This window comes from Drosophila obscura, unplaced genomic scaffold (genome assembly GCF_018151105.1).
Source record: "Drosophila obscura isolate BZ-5 IFL unplaced genomic scaffold, ASM1815110v1 contig_200, whole genome shotgun sequence".
Classification (NCBI taxonomy): Eukaryota; Metazoa; Arthropoda; class Insecta; order Diptera; family Drosophilidae; genus Drosophila; species Drosophila obscura.
In genome coordinates this window covers 4,946,444-4,970,093 of record NW_024542791.1, presented here as the reverse complement: position 1 = coordinate 4,970,093, position 23,650 = coordinate 4,946,444, and the positions used below count along the sequence as shown (strand labels likewise).

At 39.9% G+C, this 23,650-nt stretch overlaps 1 protein-coding gene across 15 annotated transcripts in view; it reads right to left on the bottom strand.

Moving 5' to 3' along the window:
• The window catches only part of LOC111078617 (neural-cadherin), a 146,263-nt gene that overhangs the window by 33,637 nt on the left and 88,976 nt on the right, over positions 1-23,650 (bottom strand). The window contains exon 13 of one of the 15 annotated variants that reach the window (XM_041593925.1): positions 12,748-12,822. The exons of the other annotated variants lie outside the window; for them this stretch is intronic. Coding sequence (XP_041449859.1) covers positions 12,764-12,822 — 59 coding nt within the window. The 3' untranslated portion in view covers positions 12,748-12,763. Of the gene's footprint in view, positions 1-12,747; positions 12,823-23,650 lie in introns of those variants that run through there. 15 annotated transcript variants of the gene reach the window in all.

The window sequence follows — 23,650 nt, the reverse complement described above, 5'->3', positions numbered from 1 at the left end:
AACTTGAAAAAGAAATAGAATACGCTAACCGAAAATGTCCACAGCGAAATGCAAACAAACAGCGGAGTTTGTCTCGCTGAGCTTCGCCTGATCCTAAGCAACATCATGGGGCACCGTAACCCCCAACAAAATGGGGAATAAAATAAAAAAATCAACAAAAAAACGCAAAGAAGTAACATAAAATATTGTAAAACAGCGTTCTCTGTTGCATTTTAATTACATTTGCATAAGATGCAGCTTATCTGCCCCACGCCATGGCCCATGCACCACGCCACGCTGCCAGATTGCAGTCTGTGCCACTGCACAGCCCTGAAAACCTTTCGATTTATACTTTTTTTTTTGGCATATTTAAGATTACAGTTTAAAGCTTAAAGGCCGGCAGATTGGAGAAGAAAAGAGAAGATGTTGCAATTCCTGAGTTTCATAAGTGTATCTATTGAAACTATTATATTTTAGAGTAGGAATTAGCCCTTCTGTTTGTCATCTTACTAAAATTTATTATTCTTAATTTCGTTATGCTTCATTCAGTTCCCCCTGTTAACGACAAAATTCTTAAGATTTCCGATTACTTTTATAAATGTTTCTAATATCTATCAATCTGTCAAAAATCTTCTGGATTGGATATACTAAGACTAAGATGTGGGACTCATAGTCGGTATATCTACGTTTTGATTGCCATTTACGTATATAAATTTTTCAAAAAGTAAGCACCAAATGAAGTACAAATGGAATTTGAGTTCCTGATCTCCCACACTCGCCCAAAATTCAAATTCAATATAAGAGTAGCTTTAATATTTATATTTTTTATTCCATATAATTCCCGATTAATCTTCAATGCCATTTACATGTCCGAAACATAAAAAGTGTGCTCCAATCTGTTCCCATTTATGCGAGAATGGAAATTCTTTTTCATTTCTCACTTAATTACTTTCAAAAAATGCCACAAGAGTTGAATGCACATCCTGTATCCCAGTGGCCACTCCGGACAGACACGCATAACAGCGAAAAGCCATCCTCTCTGGCTCTCATCATCATCATCATCCGCAACGGCGTCACTTGGTGACAGTTTGTTCAAACAATTTGCACAAAAAACTCGAATGCCGAACATTTAACAAATACCCAGAGAGGCAGAGCCACAAAAAAAAAGTACTGTCAAAATAGTGGCCGCAACAAAAAGTGCTAACAACGGAAGAGAGGCTGGCTGGCCAGAAAAAAAGCATTCCATAAATAAAAGCGAGCAACAATCTCGCAACACGTTGCAAGTGGCAATGCACATTGTTATCAACATTTCTGTGTGTGTGCGTGCTGGTCCTGGCAGTGGGGCGTGGCACGTGCCACAGATTAATTGCTGAGTTGTGTTCAAGAACTTGAGCTGGCAAAACCAGAGAGAGAGAATTATGAAATTTAGGGGCAAGCGAGTGGCCAGAGTTATGTATCTAAGAAGAGGGAACTAAACTAATGCTGCTATATATGACAGAAATTACAGCTTGTTACCTTAATATTTAAATTCTAAACATCAGTAGTTTTATATGGATATATCACTTATGCTATTACACTGAATCAATACGTCTCTCCGTCGCTGGTTTTACATGTCCCTATCGCTTGTTGTACCTCTCATTATTTCTGGTACTACATTTCTGCTTGTCCCGCTTCACTTCTATAGTTCTAACTCTCAACAGGGAGAGAGAGAGTTTACACACAGTTTAGTAGCCAATTCATAGACGAATCAAAGATTAAAGTCGGCTTGTTAGCAACCGTTTGTGGCAGAGCCTAAATTCCCAGTACATCTTTCGAGTACTGCCTCTATCTCTCCACATGTAGAGGTACCACCTTAATCCTCAATATATCTTCAGCCCACTATTTACCTTACGTGTTCACATTTAGTTCATTTGTTTGTGCAGCTTCCACTCAATATGTTCGAGCAGCAGTTGCTGTTGTGGCTTATTTCATTATCCCACTCCTCCAGGGCCCATAGTCATGTATTTCTTTCCCCCTCTGCCAGCCCTCCGTTGTGCTGATAGTGCAGGATGTGCGGTGGGGGAGAGAAAGGAAAAAATCTCTCCAGTTTCGGGCCAAGTCAGCTCGTCTTGATTTGGCTTTTGGGTGCGTGTTTGCCGAGGCCTGACCTCGTTCTACGTCCGTCCGTCCTCGTCTTGTCGTCCATTCGGGCTTGCTGCTCTCTCGACTGTTCGGTGTAGCAATCAGTGTACGCCTAGAGAATTTACTGGCTCGATGTGGAGGTAAAATCACAGTCGCTTCAATAAAATATACACGTGAATGTTCATTCCTACTTCCCCTTTGTTTGTGCCGTGTCCTTGGCAGCAGAAGCTTTTTGCTAATTTGTTGCCAGTCGAGCGAGCGGGTTTTTAAAGCAGCTGCCGAGCAGAACAACTGCTGGCCAACTACTGATAATAATTTCCATGACCCCAATTTCTGGGGAGTGGGGGGGGCAGATTCAATAAAACAATGGAACGAAATTCAATTCGTTGAAAACTCAATTAGTTACTGGAGAAGGAATATTCTTTTTTTTTTATGCTCTCTCTGGCTTCCAGGCGTTGACTGTATTTTGATTATAAACTTTTCTGAATTATGCGTCTCAATTGAGAGCCAGAAAGAAATAAACAAAGAAAAAGAGACACAAAGGCCACAAGAAAATAAAAAGTTAAACGAGAGTCGAGGACGTGTCCGTGGGATAAAATGTTGCCAGAATTTTGCTGAAACTGCTCCTGCTGCTGCTTCTAACAATTGCACTCTGGGTCCAGTCCACCAACAAACCACACAGACAATAAGCATTTCGACCATTATAGTAGTAATAATAGAGAAAAGCAAGCAATGCTGCTGGTTCTCGTAAATGGAGCTTGTGTTTGTCGTTTGTCGCAAAAGGAACTCGAAATTAAAGTCAAGAATGCGGGTCTCACACAAAAGGCAATGCAACTAATCAATAAGCATCTACAGATATAAATATATACATACATATGTATGTTTGTATCTTCAATTGTTGCATAAACTGTTAACTAGAGATGGACCACGAGACATATTCGTTATGTGTGGCCTGGAATGAGATCTGAACCTTAAGGAGTGTATGTCACATAAGCAACGACCATCTCTGACCACAGGCAGCGACACGTGCTCGAAGTTTTGTCTAAGAAAACTTTTTGCTTCAGCATTTTTTTGTATTGTCCTTCCTACCATCACATAACAGCGCCCACAATCTCTTGCTTCTTCTGTGGTCGCAGCAGGATCTTCTTTTTCGAGACATTTACGACTTGTTATGAGGCCAAGTCGAGAATGGGGTGCCCTCAGAGCCAAGTGGCAACACTTGAGCTTGAGCTCAATTGTCCGCACGTTGACAATGCGAATTACAGCGAAGGAGGAAGAGAAATGAAGCACCCGCTTAGCTAACACAATGGATATACATATATATAATTTAGCCTGGAATTTAAGGACTTCCACTGCCACCTGCCGCACAATTAAATCATCAAAAGTCTTTGGGGGCAAAAGTTATGTATAAGCCTGGGCCAATGAATCAATAAGCTACGAGTGGGAGACATCAACTTTGACTGAAGTCAAATGGGGTTTAATTTCGATTGTGTGTGAGAGGAGAGGCCATAAAATGCTGCAGTCTCAAGCGAAGTTTTGCAGTTTTACCATTTTATGGCATTTTTAGGAAAAGTTTTTGTTTTTGTGGCTTTCCGTATCGGCATTTATGGCTTTTCTATTTGTCTGTTACAGATTTTATGTGTTTGTTTATTCTTAGTTTTTGCCCTTCCGTACAGCTTAAATTTAGTTACAATTTGCGCTTAGCTTAAACAATACGGATTGATGGCCTACGGATCCTGTCAACTAAAATCTAGAATAAGTTTTCTGGTTTAATTTGAGCAATCAAAGAGCTGTACAAATTGACTTTTAAAACATAGCACCCGAAGACAGGTTAACCCGGACATAAACTCCATATGTATAAAAAAATCGTGGCAAGAGTCAACTTTGGTACGTTTTAATTAGTTTGCGGAGCGAGTAGCACTCGGCCACACATACAATTCTCAGTCGAAACACGAGCGGTATGCGCAATGCACAATTGCATAATGACTTAATTAAAGTTTTCACAAGAGCGGCAGCCAACAGTGAGGACCGCCTTCACCGGCCTGCCCTCACCGCCACCACCCTGATAATTAATGCAAAATCTTTAACACGCACTAACAATTCCAAGTTTGTCGGCGCATAATAATCAACTCAAGTTGTGGAAAAACTTTTACGTTTATTATCAGCAAGCAGGCCCACGGAAAAAGCATATTGCACACACAGATTGCAATGCATCTTAATGAGCATTTGAGTTGGCTAAAAAAGATGGCGAGGGAGAAAGGTAAGAGCCCAGGTAGGCCCGAGCATGATGAAGTGCAGGCCCTAAAGTCCACTCAACTATAAAGATATTTCCCTGGGACTCTGAACTTGGGCTTGTCTGCTACTTCCACGGCTATATACTCTGTTCTGTACTGTTCAGTTCAGTTCAGTTTTAAGCGGCTTTAAGTTGGCGTGAAAAATTGTTGAGCCAAGTTTCAAGAAGTTTTCGGGTCAATTAGAGAGTGCGGGAGAGAGTAGATAAACGTTAAAGAGTAAGCGAAGAGTAGATAAAAGGTGCGCCGCGAAGTACATAAAGGTGTGGGAGGAGTATAGAAAGGTGAAGAGGAACAGAGAGCAAAAGTTGAAGTGGATGATGCCCCAATAGATTGTGGGAGGCAACCTTCTTTCACTGACGTGATAATGAAATTTTTCCTGGGGTTTTCTGTTTTTCTTTCTTTTTTTCTTTTTTGTATTCCCTGTTAAACGTGATAAAGGTCGCCGCGTGACAGCTGGTCGAGCTAATAAACTTTTGCACTGATTGTGTTAGAAAAATGTAAGAAAAGACTAGGATAACAAAATCGAATAGGGAACACCCTAAACACAAAATATAGGACTTTCTTTAATCTCTACTTGTCTGACTTTACCAGGGTATGAGAATCTCTCTACAATATATTTGTTTCACTTTTTTTATTAAGTAGGGTCTGGGTTGTCCCAGCAGCAGCCTGCAACTGACACGTGTTGGATCTGTCGCATATAAAAAGTTTCCCAAATGTGATAATTGTCAAATTATCGCAGCAAAAAGACAAAAAGCAAATGGAAGAATGGGGGAATGGGAAAAGGTGGACAAATGGCAATGGAAAAGTATGGAGTATGGGTGAACAAATGGCAATGGAAAAGCTGGAGAGGGATTAGAGGGAAATTGTATGAGGGAAAACCATTTTGGTCATTGTCCAGTAGCGTCAACTAATTGTAATGAATTTTTCAATTTTCCCCACATCCCCACACACACACACACACACACACACAACTAGACATACACCCACATGAACATATATCTGGTGTATCCAGAATTTTCACGGACTGATGAATGATGCACACTCGCTGCTGTCATCCATCACAGGACACAGACATGGACTTGGTGTTTGTCGGAAATGGAAACGCGGCGCTTTTTGCGGTCAAAGTTAGACAGACAGACGCATGGCTTCCATCTGGCTATCTCTTTCTGCGGATTTATATCCATCTCTTTCAGTGGATTGTTCACTGGCTTTCTCTTTTTGGTTTTCCCTGTCTTCAATGCTATTCAATGAAAAATTAGACAGACAACGAGCGAAAGTCTGAAGTCAAAGAGTAGCCCGCAACACGCATTCACATTCGCATTTGTAATCCAAAATAATGGGTATGTGCTATGCCATCTCTTCTCTCTAGCTCTCTGCCATCTCTTTCTCTCTAGCTGCTATCTCTTATTTCGGTGTAAATTCAATCCAGGAGTCAAGGACCCCCCTTCAAAGAGCTCATTTAAAACGGATAACCTGATCTGTCGACAATTTGATTGTATAACCTTGTCCATTGTTAATTTTCACATTGTTCTTGCTTTCCCTCAGTTGTTGTTGTTGTTGTTATTTTTTCTATTGACGTATTGGTTTTCACATCGAGGCTGAAAATGAAATCTAATTAGAGCTCTCACATTGGATAAAACCGAACGAGCCGAGCACCGAAGATTGTTTTTGGGCACAACACGCGATGGTAATTGATGCTAAATGTGTGTGTTCCGCTGGAGTAGTAGGGGTACGGGTTGGCTTTGGGTGGTGCCTGCAAAGTGATTGAGGGGACCATCGGTGACTGAAAGGGGGATGCAGGAAGGACTGCCTGATTGTTTGCTGCGTGCAAATGAGTAACAAATTGAAATAGCTCTGCTGGAATTTGTTTTGTGGCTGGAATGAGGCATAAGGGGGATGCTGTTCGAGCTTTCAATTAATTTAGGTTAAGGTTTCAGCATGTAAGAGAATTTTAAAGAGTTGTATAGGCTTCCAACTTAAGAGAAATGTTTAACTCTTGTACCTTCCAATTTTTTAAGTTTTCTTTTGAATTATCTTTAAATTATCTCCTGTTTTCCTTCTTTTGCATTGATTTTCCCTATTTTTCAATCTTATTTTCAGTGCATTTCCCTTAAATCATTCTCCAAATTTCGTGAAACCAGAAACTAGAAATGAATGAGCAACACTGGTGTGTCTCTTCTTGCAATGCCAATCATTTAAGCTTTCCATTCGCTTCTCTTTTATTTGTGCCCCATTTTGTGCCAGAATGCTCAGTATTTTGCTGCTAATTTTTCCCATAGTCTACATATAGTTTTCCAATTAAGCAAAATAACTGAAAAATGGCAAATCGTAATTTTTCCCCCAGCTTGTCATCTTTTTTCGGGGAGGAGGAAAAAGCTAAACAGAACAATAATTGGAATGACAGTACAAGTGGAGGGGTATCCATGGCCTGCTTAAGATATTCAAGGCGCTCTCATTTGCACATTTCCGTTCCGTTCTTTTTTTTTCGCTTAGCGGAAGTGCTGCATACGCCATGTTGCCAAACACACAGACAGCGAAAAGAAAGGATAGCAAGTGTCTCTGAGAGTTCTCTCTGTCGCTCTCTCTCTCTCTCTCTCTGTCCCTCTTTTATTCTCTCGCTTTTTCTCGCTTTGACAAAGTGCAACGTTGACAATTCCACGAGACTTTAAGTGAACGAGGTATTGCAGTCCAAAACTCGTTCCACATTGCGCCATCTTGTCGCCGGATGTGAATTTATGCGTATTCAGCTCGGAGGAAAAAGCACAAAAAAGTGCAGAAAAAGTAGAATAAGATTGTCTTGCAATTGCTTTTCGTGCCGTGTTACTTTTTGTCAGCTTTTCAGCTGATTTCTGTCCGCCTTTTTCCAGCAAATTAATTGCGTAGACGCGGCAGACAGGCAGACTGTTACAAAGAAGCGACACTTTTTCCATTTCACGTCTAAATTATTGTTTGTGTTGCTTAATTGAAAATTAAGAAATTATTCTGCCGCTGCGACCACTTGAAAAGTTTTCTCAAGCCTGTGGGAGAACTTTTTCTTTTGCGCGAAGATTTTCCTTAAAAAAGTTTCTTTTGCAACGATATTTTTTTCCAGACTCTTCTTGAGATGACAAAACCCGTGAAGACTGATGCAAATAATGTGAATGACAATATTTACCGGCCGAAAAAAATGATTCGCTGTTAGGGCAATGGGAAAACAACTACATGTTTTCTTTAAGTTTTTCCAACCATTAAACTACTTTAAGTGTATCGCACGACCTCTAGAGAACCTCTCACGCATGGCTTCTTCTTTTCACTAAGCAATTTATCCTTTTTGAAAGGAATGTCATAATATTTCTACATACTCAAGTGTCCATTGGGGAATGCCTGACAGCTGCCCAGACAAAGATCCCGAATGGAACAAAAAACCTTTGATTTATTGTTGGAAATGGCCAAAAGGAACGAGTTGAGAGCTAAGCTCTTGGAGTGAGTCATAAACAATAAGTTATTCATTTCGCGGGGGCTTAGGAACTCGTACTTCGCATAAATCAAACAATAAATCGCATAAAATGTATAAAATGTAATTAATAATTTCCATTTCCTCTGGCCAAACAAAAGCCGGCGCACATCTTGAAGTCGTTTTCCATCAGCGCGGGGCATGGGGACGGGTACCCATCATTACAGAAATAAGGCGACTGCCAATGTCCACCCACTGCCACTCACTCACATAATTGAAATGAACACAGAAAGTGCATTATGCATTGATGGGAATGCCAGTGCCATGATTCAGGAATGTTTTTAATGCAAATTTAATATTTAATTGGAAATTTCAATGCGAGTCGTGCGATGCATGATTGGTTTTAGCTGGATATTTACACGCCAATGCATTGGATTCGATTTATATGAATGATAAATGAGGAAAACTGATTAAAATATTAGCCTGATGTGCATATAATTTACACAAATCACGAAAAATATGTGTTCAAAAACACCTGCATCGATGCCAAATTGTGCCCATGTCCATGGCCATGTCCATGTATTTTTAAAACTCGATTTGCAACTAATAAATTGTCAGAATTTGCTGTTGATTTGTTACCTGCAGCAGCAGCCGGTGCCATGCAGAAATGCCTTTTGGTGATCCATTCACTGAAATGAAAACTCAATTGACTGCATTACAGCAGGGGATTTTTGGGCGTACACCTGTCTGCAAATCCCTGCGACTTTTCATTGCCCAGGTGTGTGTGTGTGTGTTTGTGCCTGATTTGATTGTGATTTTGGATACAGATATACGAGTACCAGTACGATTTTGTATGCTGATTCCCCTTCTGATTGCCAGTCAAAGGCAAATAAATTTACGTGCAGGCTCAAAGGCTCAAAAGCCAATTGAAAATTGACTGACAAATGTATCTGTATCTCTGCATCCCTGTATCTATGTGATTAAACGTTGTCATTGTTGTTTATTTGATCGAGGGTCTTAAGCGATTTGCTGTTTGGGCAAATGGTTCAAAGGGTGGAGAAGCCTGCCCCCCCAAACTAAATCAACAATGCCATTGAGCACTTGACCTTGTGCTCTTATTAAAACAGATCTGCTATGCCTTTACGGAAATGTTAATTGACTTAATTCTAATACTCATGTACACTGCTCCTCCGCCAGACACAACTTTGCTAATGATTTTTTAAACTGTTCATAATTTACTCTAATGAGCCACCCTTCAGGAGGGAGAAAAACCGAGAAAATCCATCCAAAGTTATCAAAGTTGCAACAGCAAACAGAACAGCTGAAGGATGAGCTCCTTCGGAGTGAATAGGGACATGACAATATGTACTGGTATTTGTTCTTGGACAGTCTTACAATTTTAATTGTGCGACAAGCAAACTGTTGTAATGAATGAGGCGGTGAAGTAATTAAGTTTGCTTAACTAACAAAAGACGAGAAGAAGGATGAGCAAGTTTAAAAGGCAACTTGAAAGGAAGAAGGCTAGGATGTGGCTTAAGAGAGTGCCATTAGAGAAGTCTTCGTCATATTTTGCTATAAATACTACCATAAATTAAAGTGTTTTCAGTCTTCTGAACAACAAATACTGGGAATATTTTTTGACTATTTGACGTCCAAAAGTGATATACTTCGACTTCAAAAATATTATAAATGTGTCGAAGATATGAGGAAGTAAATATTTCAGACTTATACATAGTATACAGGCAAATAGCATACGAATTCGAACTATAGGAAAGTCCTTTGTAATCGTGCTTATATTTATGGTTGATACATTTATAGACTGTATATTTATATAAGTTGAAAAAGCTTACAGCGTATACTGAAAAGCTAATGCCGAAATTCGCAAACCTACGTATAAGAACCTACAAATAAAAACCTGTGAGTTCGAATGTATAAGTACTTGTAGAAGATGCCCTTAGTATACGAGGTTGTAAAAGCTTTCAGCTTATACAGTAGCAGAGAATATGAACACCGAAAGCTTAGGAGTAGAAGTTCACTTGGTATACACTCAGTGAAATATAAGGAGAACAGAATATAAGGAGTGTAGAAGATTGTAAAAGCTTTTGCCGTATTTTAACGAAAAACTTGTGGAGAGTTAACAGAATTTATAGAAACTCTGGAGGCTTATTCTTGATTCGTTTTTTTACTTTATTAATTTAGCCCATAATTTTCTTGTAAATTCAAGTACAAGTTTCTTTAATTCCTTCAATCAAAGAACAACCGTTAAGTTTATAGTCGTTGTTCATCGTAAACTACAAATGACAGACCATACTTTTAGCTACTAAAATCCACGTAAAAACTTTGTCTCATTTTGGAAACTTTATTGGGGACGAAACTAAGTAGGAATTAGAGAACGTCCCACCAACTTTGGCCAGAATTTGAAACCAGATTATGTATTTCAAGAACATTCCGCCTGAACTGTTGCCAAAAGTGCGTTTTCTACATTGTTAGATGCAAATCAGTATCAGAGTATGCTGCTTTTGAGTTTTATACGCACATATTTGAAAGTTTTATAACCAAAACCGTGACACTTAAATGCAGTCATCAAAGGCAGAGAGGAGCTTCCCTATGAGTCCTTTGAGGGGGTCTCATCCCGCTTATGTGGCTGATGTTAATATTGATGATGAAGAAATTGGCAAGTTTAGACGGGGGATTGGGAATGAGAAGGTTGGCCATAAACACTCGAGCTGTGAAATGTTTATACGCATGATAAAATCATAAATTGAAGTGACTTTGCTTATTAAATGCAGAACAGGGAAAAAGGCAGCAAAAAAACGAGAGTTCCACTGATCAACGTACAAGTAGAAGAAGACATTTTTTGATGGCTTAAGTTTGGGAAGCGAAACTCGTAATGAAACGCCCTCTGCGTAAAACTATTTGGATGAACAAAGTTCATTTATTAGATGAATGTTGGAGGTTCATCATCTTCGCGTTTCATACATTTTCTTGGAGGGGAAAACTGCTATACTATGAAGCGAGCTACTTCATCAAATATTACTTATAAAACTGGATTCTGGTGATGTATATTTATTGCTCGGAATATATGGATTAGATGGATTAGGATATAGATTCTCCCATGGAATACCTTCAATCCCTTCCCTAAACGTTCCTAATATTTCAAGCTGCTTTCCCCAATCCTTTTCCAGAGCGACTTTGAACTGATTTAAAACGTTTTAATGATGTCCACAATGTCATATATTCCACCCCACAAATTTAGCCCATTGGAAATGTTCATTTAATTCAATTTGTTTGCTCTGCATGGGCACGATTGATGGGGGCGTTCTGTTGTGGAGTAGTGGGCGTGGGCGTGGGTGTTTTGTGTTTCAATCGTCCAAAAACTTTTTGACATTTCGCATAATTTATGTAGCGCAATTTGTTCTCTCTCAAACTCTGGCACTGTACATACATACATGTGGAATGTATTTCCATTGTTTTGGGGGCAACATATTGCGGCAAAAAGTGCGCGGAGGGGGCCATAAACAATGGCCAAAACGAACGCAAAAGAACGGACGGACGGACGGACGCACACACGTCCATAAGTTGACCCCTAAAAGCAGACAGCACTTGAAATCATAAATTACAGTGCTCGCCGTTTGTTACGGTACCGCCTGCGCCTGCCCACCCACCGCCTGCATAAAGTAAAAACACTCATACGCCCCATCGGTGGCCGCATCGGACACCTGCCAAAAACAAAATTTAAATAAATTCACTTGTCAAATATATCGTACATAATTTCAAGTACATTTTAAATCAATCGCCATGGACCCACCTGCACCATTTCCCTCCTGCCCCATGCCCCATTAAACGCCCACTTGCAGCATGCCGCCCTCCCTTCTGTCTGTCTTTTTGTGGTTGGATGTGGGTGTTGGTCATATAAAAACAAGAAAATGGAGCGCTTTGCCAGTGGAAGCAGCAGATACCCTTTTCGAAAGATTGTTCGAAATATATTGAGAGAGAAAATATATTGAAAATTGCTTCTACAAGCCCCAGATTGAAATCATTATACCCTCTGGCAAAGGGTATAGCCATGCCAGTCGTCGGTCGAGTGGCTGGTGGAAAGTAAAGGAAAGGGAAGTATGGGGAGGAGCGGCAACCACTTGCTTGTTCGATATTTATGACAAATGTGGCCGTGACTGTTGCAAGAGGGTGGGTGACAGAGGGGACGGTAGGACGGTAGGACCAGTAGCAGGCAGGAAGCCGCAGACCTGCGAGGGTCGCCATGAGTGTTTGAGATTAATGGCGCGTCTAAAATGCTTCACGTGCGAAAAAATCTATAAAACTGACTCACACGCACATCCAAAGGTGGGCGACTCTGGACGGGATGGCAGGATGGCAGGATGGCAGGATTGTGGGCATGGTGTGGAGGTGTTCCCTGTGTGTGCGCGTGTTTTTGACACTTTAACTGCGCTTCCACTTTGAGCATAACTTGCGTCACGCCTGTCGTCGTTGCTGTCGTTCCCGGTCGTTGTTGTTATTGCACCTTGTTGGCTGTCATTTTGCGTTTATTTCCAGCCCAGGTTGTAAATGGCAGTACTGTCATTGTTCAGGTGGGCCCCCCTTATGCCACGTTCCGAGTAGAGCCAACTTCTGGTACGCTCCACAGAATGCAGACAGCGTCATTCTGCGCCTTATTGTATGCATTTAAATTTAGAACAGATTCTGGGAAAGAGCTGGTGCGCGGGGTATGCGGAGAGGAGACAATCTCAGAACGACTAAACAATGGTTTTTATAATTCTATGCTTTCCAGATGTCTAGTATCTATTGTCTGTCTATCTTTTAGTTTCGAAATATAGTGCAAAGGATATTTATATTATATGTAAAAGCAAGACTAATACTTAAAATGGATATTTATAGTCGTTAAAACTGATTTAAATCTATATTCTCTCCTTATCATTATTTAATAAGCCTTTACATACGTGAAAATATTGCATTCTTTCTTCCAGAAACGCGACATACCTGTAAATAAAATAAGTACACAAATTTAAATTAATTTCAATCAATTTTCATAAGTCTAAAGGAGTTAATATTCTTGCAAATGTATATTCTTTAGTTAAAGTTTACTTAAATTCATATTCTGCAGTCGAACCTAATTTGTATTCCCCTCCGAACAGTTGCCAAGTTAACAAACTTGGCTTAAAAGCCTCGTCCACCCACTCAGGCCATCCAACTGGATCAAAGCATGCCGAGTCCTTCGAAGAATGCTTAGCAAAGCGGCTTACTGCTCAAGGAGCAGTACTCTCGAGGAAGTATGGATGCATGTCCATGACATTTATTGAGTCAACGGCAACGGCAACAGCAACAGCAACTGCATCTGCATTTCGGACTAAGCCAATAAGCGTTCCGAGCAAAGTGAAATAAAAGTGGGAAGACAGGCAAAGGCAAATGCCTTGGCTCCGCCTTATCCTACGCCAGGCTCAAGCTTGTTGCACTCGAATTTAGTTCGGTATTTGCTCGAGACACAGAACTCAACCCATGGTGCCTCAGTAGTTCTGGTAGTACTGCTGAGCCCCAAAACGCAGCCTTATCGTTCTCTAAAGCCGAAGACCATACCTATTCCATTCCTTGCAATCGTCTGTCGTCACGTTTTAGCGCTTTAGTAGCTGCAATTTGTTGGAGCGTACGGCTGGCTGGGTCTCGGGCCAAGTGCACACATGCATGTGCAAATAACTTTTTACGGTAATGCAAATGAATGCCAATTTACGGGGCGAGACATTCCAACAACTTTCCGGGAACACACCCCACCCGGAACCCCCTCAGTTGCTCAGTTGCATTAGTCCGGGCCAATTTGCGACCTGTCGAGGTGACAACTCAATGAATCCGCCACCTCCAGATCCCAGATAAAATGAAAAAAAACTGTTTTCTTTCAGTTTTCCACCGTCTACGTCTATTCAATGCCGAAACCTTTGGGGGTGTCTAAAGTGCAATAAAAACCCAGTACAGCCTTCTATATTAAAAACTATTTAATATTGCAAACATGCAACAGTAACAAAAGCCACGTTGAAGTGCCTGGAATATTTCAGTCTTCCGGCCCCACTGCCCATGTGAAAAAATAAAGCCAATAACAAATTCCTTTTTGCTGGAAAATTGTTCGACAGGCAGGTGGTCGGTAACGCAAAAACAATTGAGACAACTATACAGAACTTTCTGCCAAAAAAACACAACAAAAATAGAAGAGAAAGAATTGGTAAAACTGTGGTTGCTGTTACGACTACGGGGCACCCATTTCAGAATTAAAAAATATATATTACAGATATGAATCACATAAACCTCCAACTTCATACGAGTACATCTGCATTTTATAGAATTTCTGCTACCATGGAAAATAATATTTTGAGATAATTTTCCTATTACCTGCCACGTAGTACGTATATCCCCTTTGTTATCAGGTACCACTGGGTGTACTCAAAAAAAAAAAAACAAACGAGAAAGAAAGGGCGAGCACGCTGCAGCAATTAGTTATGCTTCGCTTTGTTGAAGGCATTTCAACGGGAGCTTTTCGCCGCTGCCTTTCACGACCAAAAATTGCAGAAACAAAAGTTCCACTTTGTGACACCGGGGGCAGATTTTTGGGTGCAAAAATTTGCAGAACCTTTTGCCGTGTGACATTTGGCCGGAGCAAATTATTTAAGCTTAGACAATGTGAACAATAAGCCTGCTCGCTTTCGAGAAAAACGTCATTTCCCACGTGCTGACCACGCCCCTGGCTGTTCGATGGAGCGGTGGGCTTCCCATTGTGTGTGTGTGTATGAGTATTTTCATTTCCCTTCTGTGCGGTAGGACGAGTGTGGGAGTGTGAGTGGGGGTTTTGTGTTTGCCCTTTGTCTGGGTTTTGGCTGTGGCCCTCGCATTATAAAACAATTTGTTGTTTTGACACCAACATGCCTCGCCGAGACCCTTTCCGAGACCCCTTCTGGACCACAGCTGACTCTGACCCCACCTGAACCCTTTTGGCCGTACATATCCTCCATTGTTTGCTCATTCGGAGACAGGATTTCGCTTTGCTTCCGTTTTATTTGCGGTTCTGTTTGAGTTTTTCGAGTATTTGTATTTGGTTTACGTTTTCCATAGAGTCAAGCACTCCTCCATGGCTAAGTGCTGCCCAAATCGTGTTTATTTTTGCCGTTTAAAGGTGGAAACTTTTAGAAACGAACCAAAAGTTATCTCTCTAAAAGCTTCAAACTTATTAAAATTAAGCAACGCTGCCGCTCTTCCGCTTAAAGTTTCATTTAAATTTGGGGAATATTAAAAGGTAACATAAGCCACAAAATTCTGGGAAACACTTTCGGTGGTATTGTTCCACCGTCATACACGTGGGAAAGCCCACAGCGACTAAGCGCATTGGATTACACACCCAAATACGATCAACAATTGAAGTTACACTTAAGCTCCCCTTAATGGGGTTGGGGCAGACCAGGACCAGCCCCTGCCCTTAAGCGTATTACATGGTAAACACCCACGCGTGGAAAAACGAGAAAACAAATTTTGTTGATGAACTCAATTAGGGGCCGCCACAACAACAAAATCCATGGCAGGCAACTCAGCCCTTTATTAGCCCTTTTTTTAATTAATTTTGTAAATTTTCGCCATCTTTTTTTGTGTGTTTTTTTTTGTTTTATTGTTATTTGAAATTTACTCAGGCGCCAAACTGTTGAGAGACAAGAGAACAACTTGGTAGGGGGAAAATCAAATTATGGAAATTATTTTTCTTGCTTTTGCAAACACATTTTCAATTAGTCAAATTGCAAGTTTTCTTTTGGCGGGCAGGAGGAAAGAAAACTTGAAGAAACTTGTAAGAGAAATTTAAGGAAAATACACTGAGAAATGGGAAACATTTCAGGACACATTGGCCCTCATTTTATTGCCTTTTCAACTCAAACAAGAATGAAATTTTCACTAAAACGCAGTCATGCTGCACAGGATAATCCCATGGATAATCCATGCAGCGCACTAAAAGAAGGACTAAAAAATACCCAAAAAAAAAGGAGGAGCCCCACACACACACACACACATGTTAAATTTTATGCTAACAAAGGCTTTCGTTTTTCTTTCGCTTTTTTTTTATTTGAAGCAGCATCGGCAGAGTGTTGGCGTGGTTCGACTGCAATTTCGCGGCCTTTGTGAAAAGGGTTTTTTGTCGGTAGCTTTCTGCAGTCGAAAAATTCAAAATGAATTCGCAACTTGTGGCACGAGTGAATGCATTTTTGAACCCGTTCTCAATGTTTTCTGTTTTTTTTTTGTTTTCTGTGTGTTAATGCTACGAGTTTTTTAAGCGTAGTTTGTTAGGTTTTCATGTTTTTTGTTGAATGTTTATAAATGTTTGCCGTTGTTCTTTGTCTTCAAGCATTTGCTTCTACGGCTATGTCTTACATATCTTCATTGTTAAGTACATATGTCAGACAATGTCATCATCGATAGAAATCGCCAGAGTAAAGTGGTACACAATATTTGCCCCAGGATCTTGCTTGTTGCAAGATTCCTCCCACTCTTTGTGCTGGGTGTTGATTTCTTGAACAATTTTCTGAGCTACATATATTTGTAGTTGAAGGATAAATTTCATGAGCAGCTGTCAATTAAATTGTATTTTTTTCGACTTTATTTCTTTACTGATCTTACAATAATTTTTTTCCCCTAATTTTAGGGATTTATTGAGATTGGAATTTTCCAAAAAAGTTCACCCTCTGATCAAAATGGATTCATCCCCAAAGAACGTAAATTATCCATTAAAAGTGAATTTCGGTAATGATAAAACTTTGAGTCGAAGCTCCAAACTTGTTTACCCATTTACCAGGATAATCTGACCTGCAGTACGCCTGTCTACCCCTGCCGCATACCACATGATGCGATGACTGACTGAGTGGCACATGATTAGGCCAGCTCATATGCTAGAAGGCTAGAAGGCCGAGGGCCAAGTGGAACAGAATTTGCATATATATCTTTATGAGTCGGGGGCCAAAAGGGTAACCAAACTGTAAAAATAACAACATGAACACAGGACCTCCCACACACATACACGTGCACACTGAATAAGGGAGGAAATGGAAAGAAAAATACCAACGCAACAATTTTTCGGCGTGGCTGCTGATGTTTTATTTTTTATGCAAATTTTGTTGCATATGAGAAATTGCCAGAGAAAGAGCAGGAGCTCGTGGCAGGACCTCCAAAGAAGAGCAACAAAATGTGGCAAAAACTTTAATAAAAGACTATACTATGGGGGAGGCACCCATAAATTTACAGTGGAGGATAGAATGTGGGGATGCTGCTGCCTCTTCAAACAAAGCAACACTCAACGTCGGAGCTGCTCCAACAAAATAATTTCAGCTGCAACAAAACATGATGTGGATGTGGCAGAGGCAGAGGCAGAGGTTGGGTCCTGGAGATGGTTTTGTGTTGCTTGCATATTAAAAGTCAAAAGCGTTGAGCTGTTGAACGGAGTCGAAGAAGTGGTGGGGGACAGTGGCAGCGCTGCTCTGGGCGAAGGGTCGTCATTTCTTCTGCCTTGTTGCATGCGGCACGAAAATTTGCGTTGACAACCCACATCCCACATGTGGTAGCTTTTCACAGACCCCTCACTAAATTAGTTAATATTAATAATTTTGCATGTTTATGGATGCCATTTTCGCTGCACACGGAATGTTAATTAATGCACCGGGCAAAACGATGATAACTTAACTGAGATTTTAACTAAAAAGTTTTAATGAAAGACATTTAAAGCTATAAAATATATACATACATATATGCTGACTAAAAATTGTGGGATTTCATTTATAAAGAGATTAAACTCTATTTTAGTACTTTAAATTGTACACAAAATAGATATAAAAGATAGAAAATAGATAGAATTCACTTTAAATTTTTTTTAAATTAAAAATTTTTAAAACTAGCATTAATAACTATCGCTATATTTTACAAAATTTGCTGATTGTGGGAACTGTCAGTTTTTCAGTGATAATTCTACACAGTACCCCAAGACATCATTTCAAAACATAAACATATGAAACCTAGCGTATAATACATTTCTATCACTAACTTTCTTTCAATAAAAGCACTCGAAAGTCTTGTAAATACATATATATAAATTATATATTAAGCAAAAATTGTTACGCATTGCTGGATTTGATTTATATGAAACTTTCTCTCTCTTCTGCTGCTCCATTTTTTGGTAGCAGCGTCTTTGTCTGCGACTTCAGGGAGTATAAATCACAAATAGCAATGAAATTGTTTCCGCTGGAGATGCGAGAGAGAAAAGGGAAAACCCTGAAACTTCTAATTGGTAATTGCAATTGTTTCTGCATCTTCACTCCCCCCAAAAAAAAAAAAAGAAAAAACAGTGTCTGGAGACACTCGACGCTGAAGCTGTGAGTAATTTTATGCATCTTTTGACCTGAATTGGTACTACTATTTCTTACCAAAAAACAAAATAAAACTCTGATATTTACTTCTTTAAACTGTTGAGTTCTAGAATAGAAAAGCCGTCTGTAATTAATTGAGCCCGCGAGAGCTGTTCCGCCAATTATCACCACTCAGATACACCTGTAACATGGAGTTTCAATTACATACACACACGTGGATATTAAACTTTTGACGGAAGCCGCATGAAATGACAGATGTCGACAGACAGAGCGACTGAATGACACACACAAAGACAGAGAGACGCTGACTGACAGACAGACAGACAGACGGACAGACGGCAATCAACCATAATGACAGCAAATAACAATTGTGGAAAATATTTAACAGTTGTTTTTGATTAAATCATATTTGCATTACGGAGGCATGAGGCACAGCAAACAATTAAAATTCATTAGAGTTAATTACGGCCGTAATTAAAAGGACATTTTCATAACTAATTAGGGGTAATGAAAAAAATAAAACAACAAACAAAAAGTTAAGTATTTTCATTATGATGTCGTCTCCCATTTCATCTCCCTTATGTATTGCTTTTTGTTTTTACAAATGAACAGCAGAAAATTTACATCAAATTTGAATAAATGTACAAAAAAATGAAGCAATGAAATTAAATATACTCCATAGTCGCATCATGTTGCACATGTAGTGACTTTTAACTGTTGGTTAAGAGAATTTTGAGGACGACATTTGTGTGCACTACATAAAGAATTGGTTGAATGAATGAAATATTGCAAGTAAATAAATAAATAATTTCGACTATTTTTCACAGATAGACAAAGCTCTTATATAAGTTATTTCGAGTGATTTTGTAATCCGCATAAAGTCCTTTTATATTTATTATTTTCACACATATAAATCCTTATTGAATAGGCCTTCTCATAATCTTTTTTGATGTTGAAATGTTTTTAACGTTTCAAATGTCAGATACAAATCTTAATGCTCTTTGGGGCTGGATCTGTTCCTGGGCCTCCTATCTGCTTGCACAGCACAAAGGGAGCGTTGAAGGAAAAGTGCCAACACAGCAAGGGAAAACCACAATTATAACAGCAGCAGCAACGACAGCTCTGTCTAGCCGCCGTTCCGACTTTTGTTTTGCTTCGTTGGCCCTCAGATACTGCCTTACGCATCTGTAACATCCCCCCATTACCTTTGGCGGTTTTCTGCTTTTGGCGCAAGTTTAAGTGGATTTTCATAATTTACGCGCTCGGCGTTCGCTGAAGAATCATAAATTCCCAGAGAGAGAGAGAGTCGGGGGACAAGCTGCTTGCTCCTTTTCTTACTGCGAGCTTCGAACAATTGCATTTAATTGTAAGTAAAATATGTGAAAACTTTTTGTTGTCCTTTTTTCGTTTTTCTGTGTGTTCTTTTATTTTTTTGTGTAGCTATATCGAGCATTGGAAAAGTTTTTCAAGTCTCAAAAGTTTGTGGAATGGGTGGAAAATTCATCCACTCAGGCGCCACACACCACACTAGACCACTACAGTCCCCCGACTCTCGATGTCAGCGACATGTTGTTTTCATGTGATTTCCCACTGTCAGTAGCAGCTGTGTAGCTGTAGCTGTCTATCTGTGTGTGCGTGTGCTGTATCTGAGAGTGTGTGGCGTATCTGTGTGACTGTCTGGCTTTTTGTTTTGCTTTCATGATGATGATTTTCCAGCTTGTGATTCCTATGTTTGCCTTTCGTCAACGTTTATGACAATATATCAAGAGGAAACTCCATTGCCATCCTCATCTCCATTCCAGCAGCGCGAGAGGACTTGGTCTACTTTATGCTTTTATTGGTTACATGAAAAATATTTTCAGCTTTTCCTTATTTTCTTTTCTGTTCGACTCCACACCACTCCACTCGACTCGAACCGCTTTCCCCGAGCCACACAATTGTCAGCCACAGAAGTTATGAAGTATTTTTTCTTGTTTTCTTTTTTTGTGTTAGTATAAGGAAGGAGCGGTACGAGAGCGACATGTTGCCATAAAGTTTTTAATTAAATTGTTAGATTTTTACATTGACACTTTTTTCTGTTGTTCGGGAAATGACAAGCAAATTGGGTTTCTTGTTAGTCTAAGAAAAAATTTACAAGAAGATAGTTTCTAAATTTATATTGAAAAGTTGACCAAAGATGGATAAAGAATGTGGAAGATGTAGATCCCAAATTAAGTTTCTTTTCATTCCAATCAATTTAATTATTGTACAGAATTATTAATATTTTTTAGCTACATTTTAAAAGTCAGAGAAAACAATTCTTTTTACTTTTTCCCTCTCTCTAATATCTTATTCTCTAGCTACTCCTTTTTCAATCAACAATTCATTTTCCGAGCATTACCGTAAATGCATATTTACCACATTTTCTGACAGTTTATGGCCCTCAGGCTCTGGTTTCTGAAGGCTTTTTGGCTAGAAATGAAAGCAGCCATACACCATGCAGGGACCAAAATCTTTGGCCGAGAGGCTGACCTCTACCGATAAATGTGCGAAATGTGCACGCTTCGGTAATATTTTCTAGTCCCCTCTCTGCAAAAAGGTGGCAGAAGCGAGTGCTCTAGTCCTCTAAAGGTGGCCAAAGCCTGTGAGAGAGTGAGACCTGGCTGCGGTCTCATGATAAAGTTGACACTTTATGCGTTTTGGCCCAGTTCTGGGACAGCCAGCGGCACCAGCGCAGCATAGAATGCAAAAAAAAGAGAACAGAATTCCCCATTCATATGTGTATTTTAGGAGATTTTTCAAGCGTAAAACTTGAAAATCATTCCCTGATTGAATGTTGGAAATTGCTTTAAAGATTTACCCTAAAAAGTGTCAATGTCAATTTATTAGCAGCATTCAATGTGTCCTCGCTCTCTAGATTTTGCGTTGGCTTTCATCCATCATATGGTGGATATATAAAGCTATGGCCATAGCACACATATACATATATCCTTTAACCTATTCAATACTTGCCCAGGCATTGATGTCACTAGCCTTTTTTTTCTCGCTTTTTGGGTAGGTAGATCCAACATTTTTTTTAGCTGTTGGACTCACAAAAATCAATTAAACGCACTGGGTAAACATGGCGTATACGCAATATTTGTTGCGCTGACCTGGTTTCCTTCTTTTTGTTTTGTTTTTGTGTACTAGTGAAATCCAATTTGTATGGCCCTAAACGAACTAAGCAAGTTGGTTAGGAGGTTATTTAAATTACTAACACGTGTAGGTTCCACATTCATATTCACATCCACATACTCCTTCTGCTTCTCCTGCGTATTTTTCGTATTTTATTTGGTTGGTCCGAATTTTTGGATTTTCGTTTTGCGGTGCTTTGGGTCGCTCTAATTACCCTTATTACAAGCCATAAAAAATGCCCGTTTATGCAATAATTTCGTTTTATCACTTTGCTGAATTAATTATAATAGAAATGGCAGCATTCACAAATTTATTTTAGTGGAAATTTAGTGGAAAATTAAGTGAAAATGGCTGTGAAATGTAGATGTTATGACTATAACAATTCATGAATACTCTTATTTATTTCAGGTAAAATCTTAAATGACCATTTTAACAATTAAATCACACACACTAAATTCTCTGCCATTGCTACATTGCCGATCTCTTAAATTGTCTATAAAATGCATTTTCCCTATTCACTTTACCAGAGTCAACATTTTCCACGGTTCCTGTTTGTTGTGTGCTCTTCAATTTGGGTCTCCTTTTCATCAAGTTGTTTCAACAAGAGCTTGCGCAATAATTTCGAGTGCAACGTGTTCGAATGAATTGAATTGGATAATTGAATGCATGAGTGACTGCCTGATTGACTCACTGACTGACTGACTGACTGACTGACTGGCTTGATTGAGAGCAGTGTGCGTGTGCAAGAGAATTTTTGTACAAATTTTTCCCTCTTCTTTCCTGGTTTTTCATGATTTTGGTTTTTTTTTTTGGTTTTTGTAGGTTAGGTATTGCAACGTGGCAGGAGCGACAATCGCAACGCCTTTCAATCAAATGGTGCTGCACACAAATTCCCAAACAAACCGATGGGGGCAGAGCCCGGACCCCTACCCCAACATGTAGAACCCTGCGGGGGTGAGGTTTTGCCACTGGCTGTCACTGCACGTGACAAATGCCGACAAACGACGACTGCTGTTGCACGTTGCCTGCTCCTCTCTTTCTGGGCCAATCTGTCTATCTATTTTCGCTCTTTGGCATTCCATATTGTAGCCAGAGGCGGGTTAGCGTTACCTGAAGTTTCTGTCCTGGCTTTGTGATAGGCAGCCTCTATCTATCCTCTAGCAATGCCTAGCATAATCCTCCACTAATTTGCCTGCCCCCTGCCTACACTTGCATCTGACAATTGATGAGCTGCGTGCAGCGTTCAGCTTCGGGTTTTCCTTGCCTTTTTTATGGTTCGGCAAAAGTTTCTACCCAAAAGAAAACTTTGAGAGAATAAAACCGGAAAGAGAATCCTTTATGTGTGGGTATGCTGCTTCTGATGAGCGCTTAACCTTTGAGATGGTTAATTTATGCAAAAGGCCAGTCGGAAAAGCTCAAGTGGCGGACAACGTAATCATCCGCCTTTTTGGGTAATCATTCCAGCTCTCTGGAAGAGAGCTTTCCCCATTCTGCCAAATTTGATTGGCTCACACTCCGTGTCCATCAGCAAAAACTGGCGGCGCCAACAAGTAGATTTCCATCAAGGCTGGACAGGAAGAGGAAAAACACTTTCCCTTCACGGCCTTGAGGCGGCTTCGAGGAAAATCGCTGTCATTAATCATTTGGGAGCTACACAAAGGTGCTAAGCAGCGTTGGCGATGTTAATCTTGAGTCCTAAAAAGTATAAGTTACTTTGGGAGAAAATTTGGAACATTGGTAGCAGAAGAAATGCTCTTTGAAGAAAGTCCAAAATGAGATTCAGATTGTATAATTTCTCCAGTGCATTGATCACATTTTGCGCATTTATCGCACTACAAATTTTTGATTTTTTGCGATTTTCTTTTGAGAGTACCGGCCTAAAAAGAAAGCGGATCAAAAAGTCTTTGGACTCTTTGGCAAAGAGAGAGAGAGAGGTTGGTAAGCACAAAATTCTGCTTCGTTAACAATTAAAGGCGTCTGTGTGTAGGTGTGCTGTTTTACCTGCTGTTGATGTTGTTGCCACTGTCTGCAGCTGACTTCTGACACGTGTCATTTACGTTTGAAAACGTCCTACAGGATGTCAAAGCAAATGGCTGACTGACTGAATGACAAGGCCACGTTAATGGGCAGCACAAGCCACAAACAAAAATTCCTTGAATAACTACCAGTTGGCTGTAACTACCTGCAAATTCTTGTGGCAATTAAAATAATTCCTGGAACACTTGCCCAGAAGAATGTTAATTAAATGTTTGGGCATTGTTGATCCGTAATTGAATCGAGTG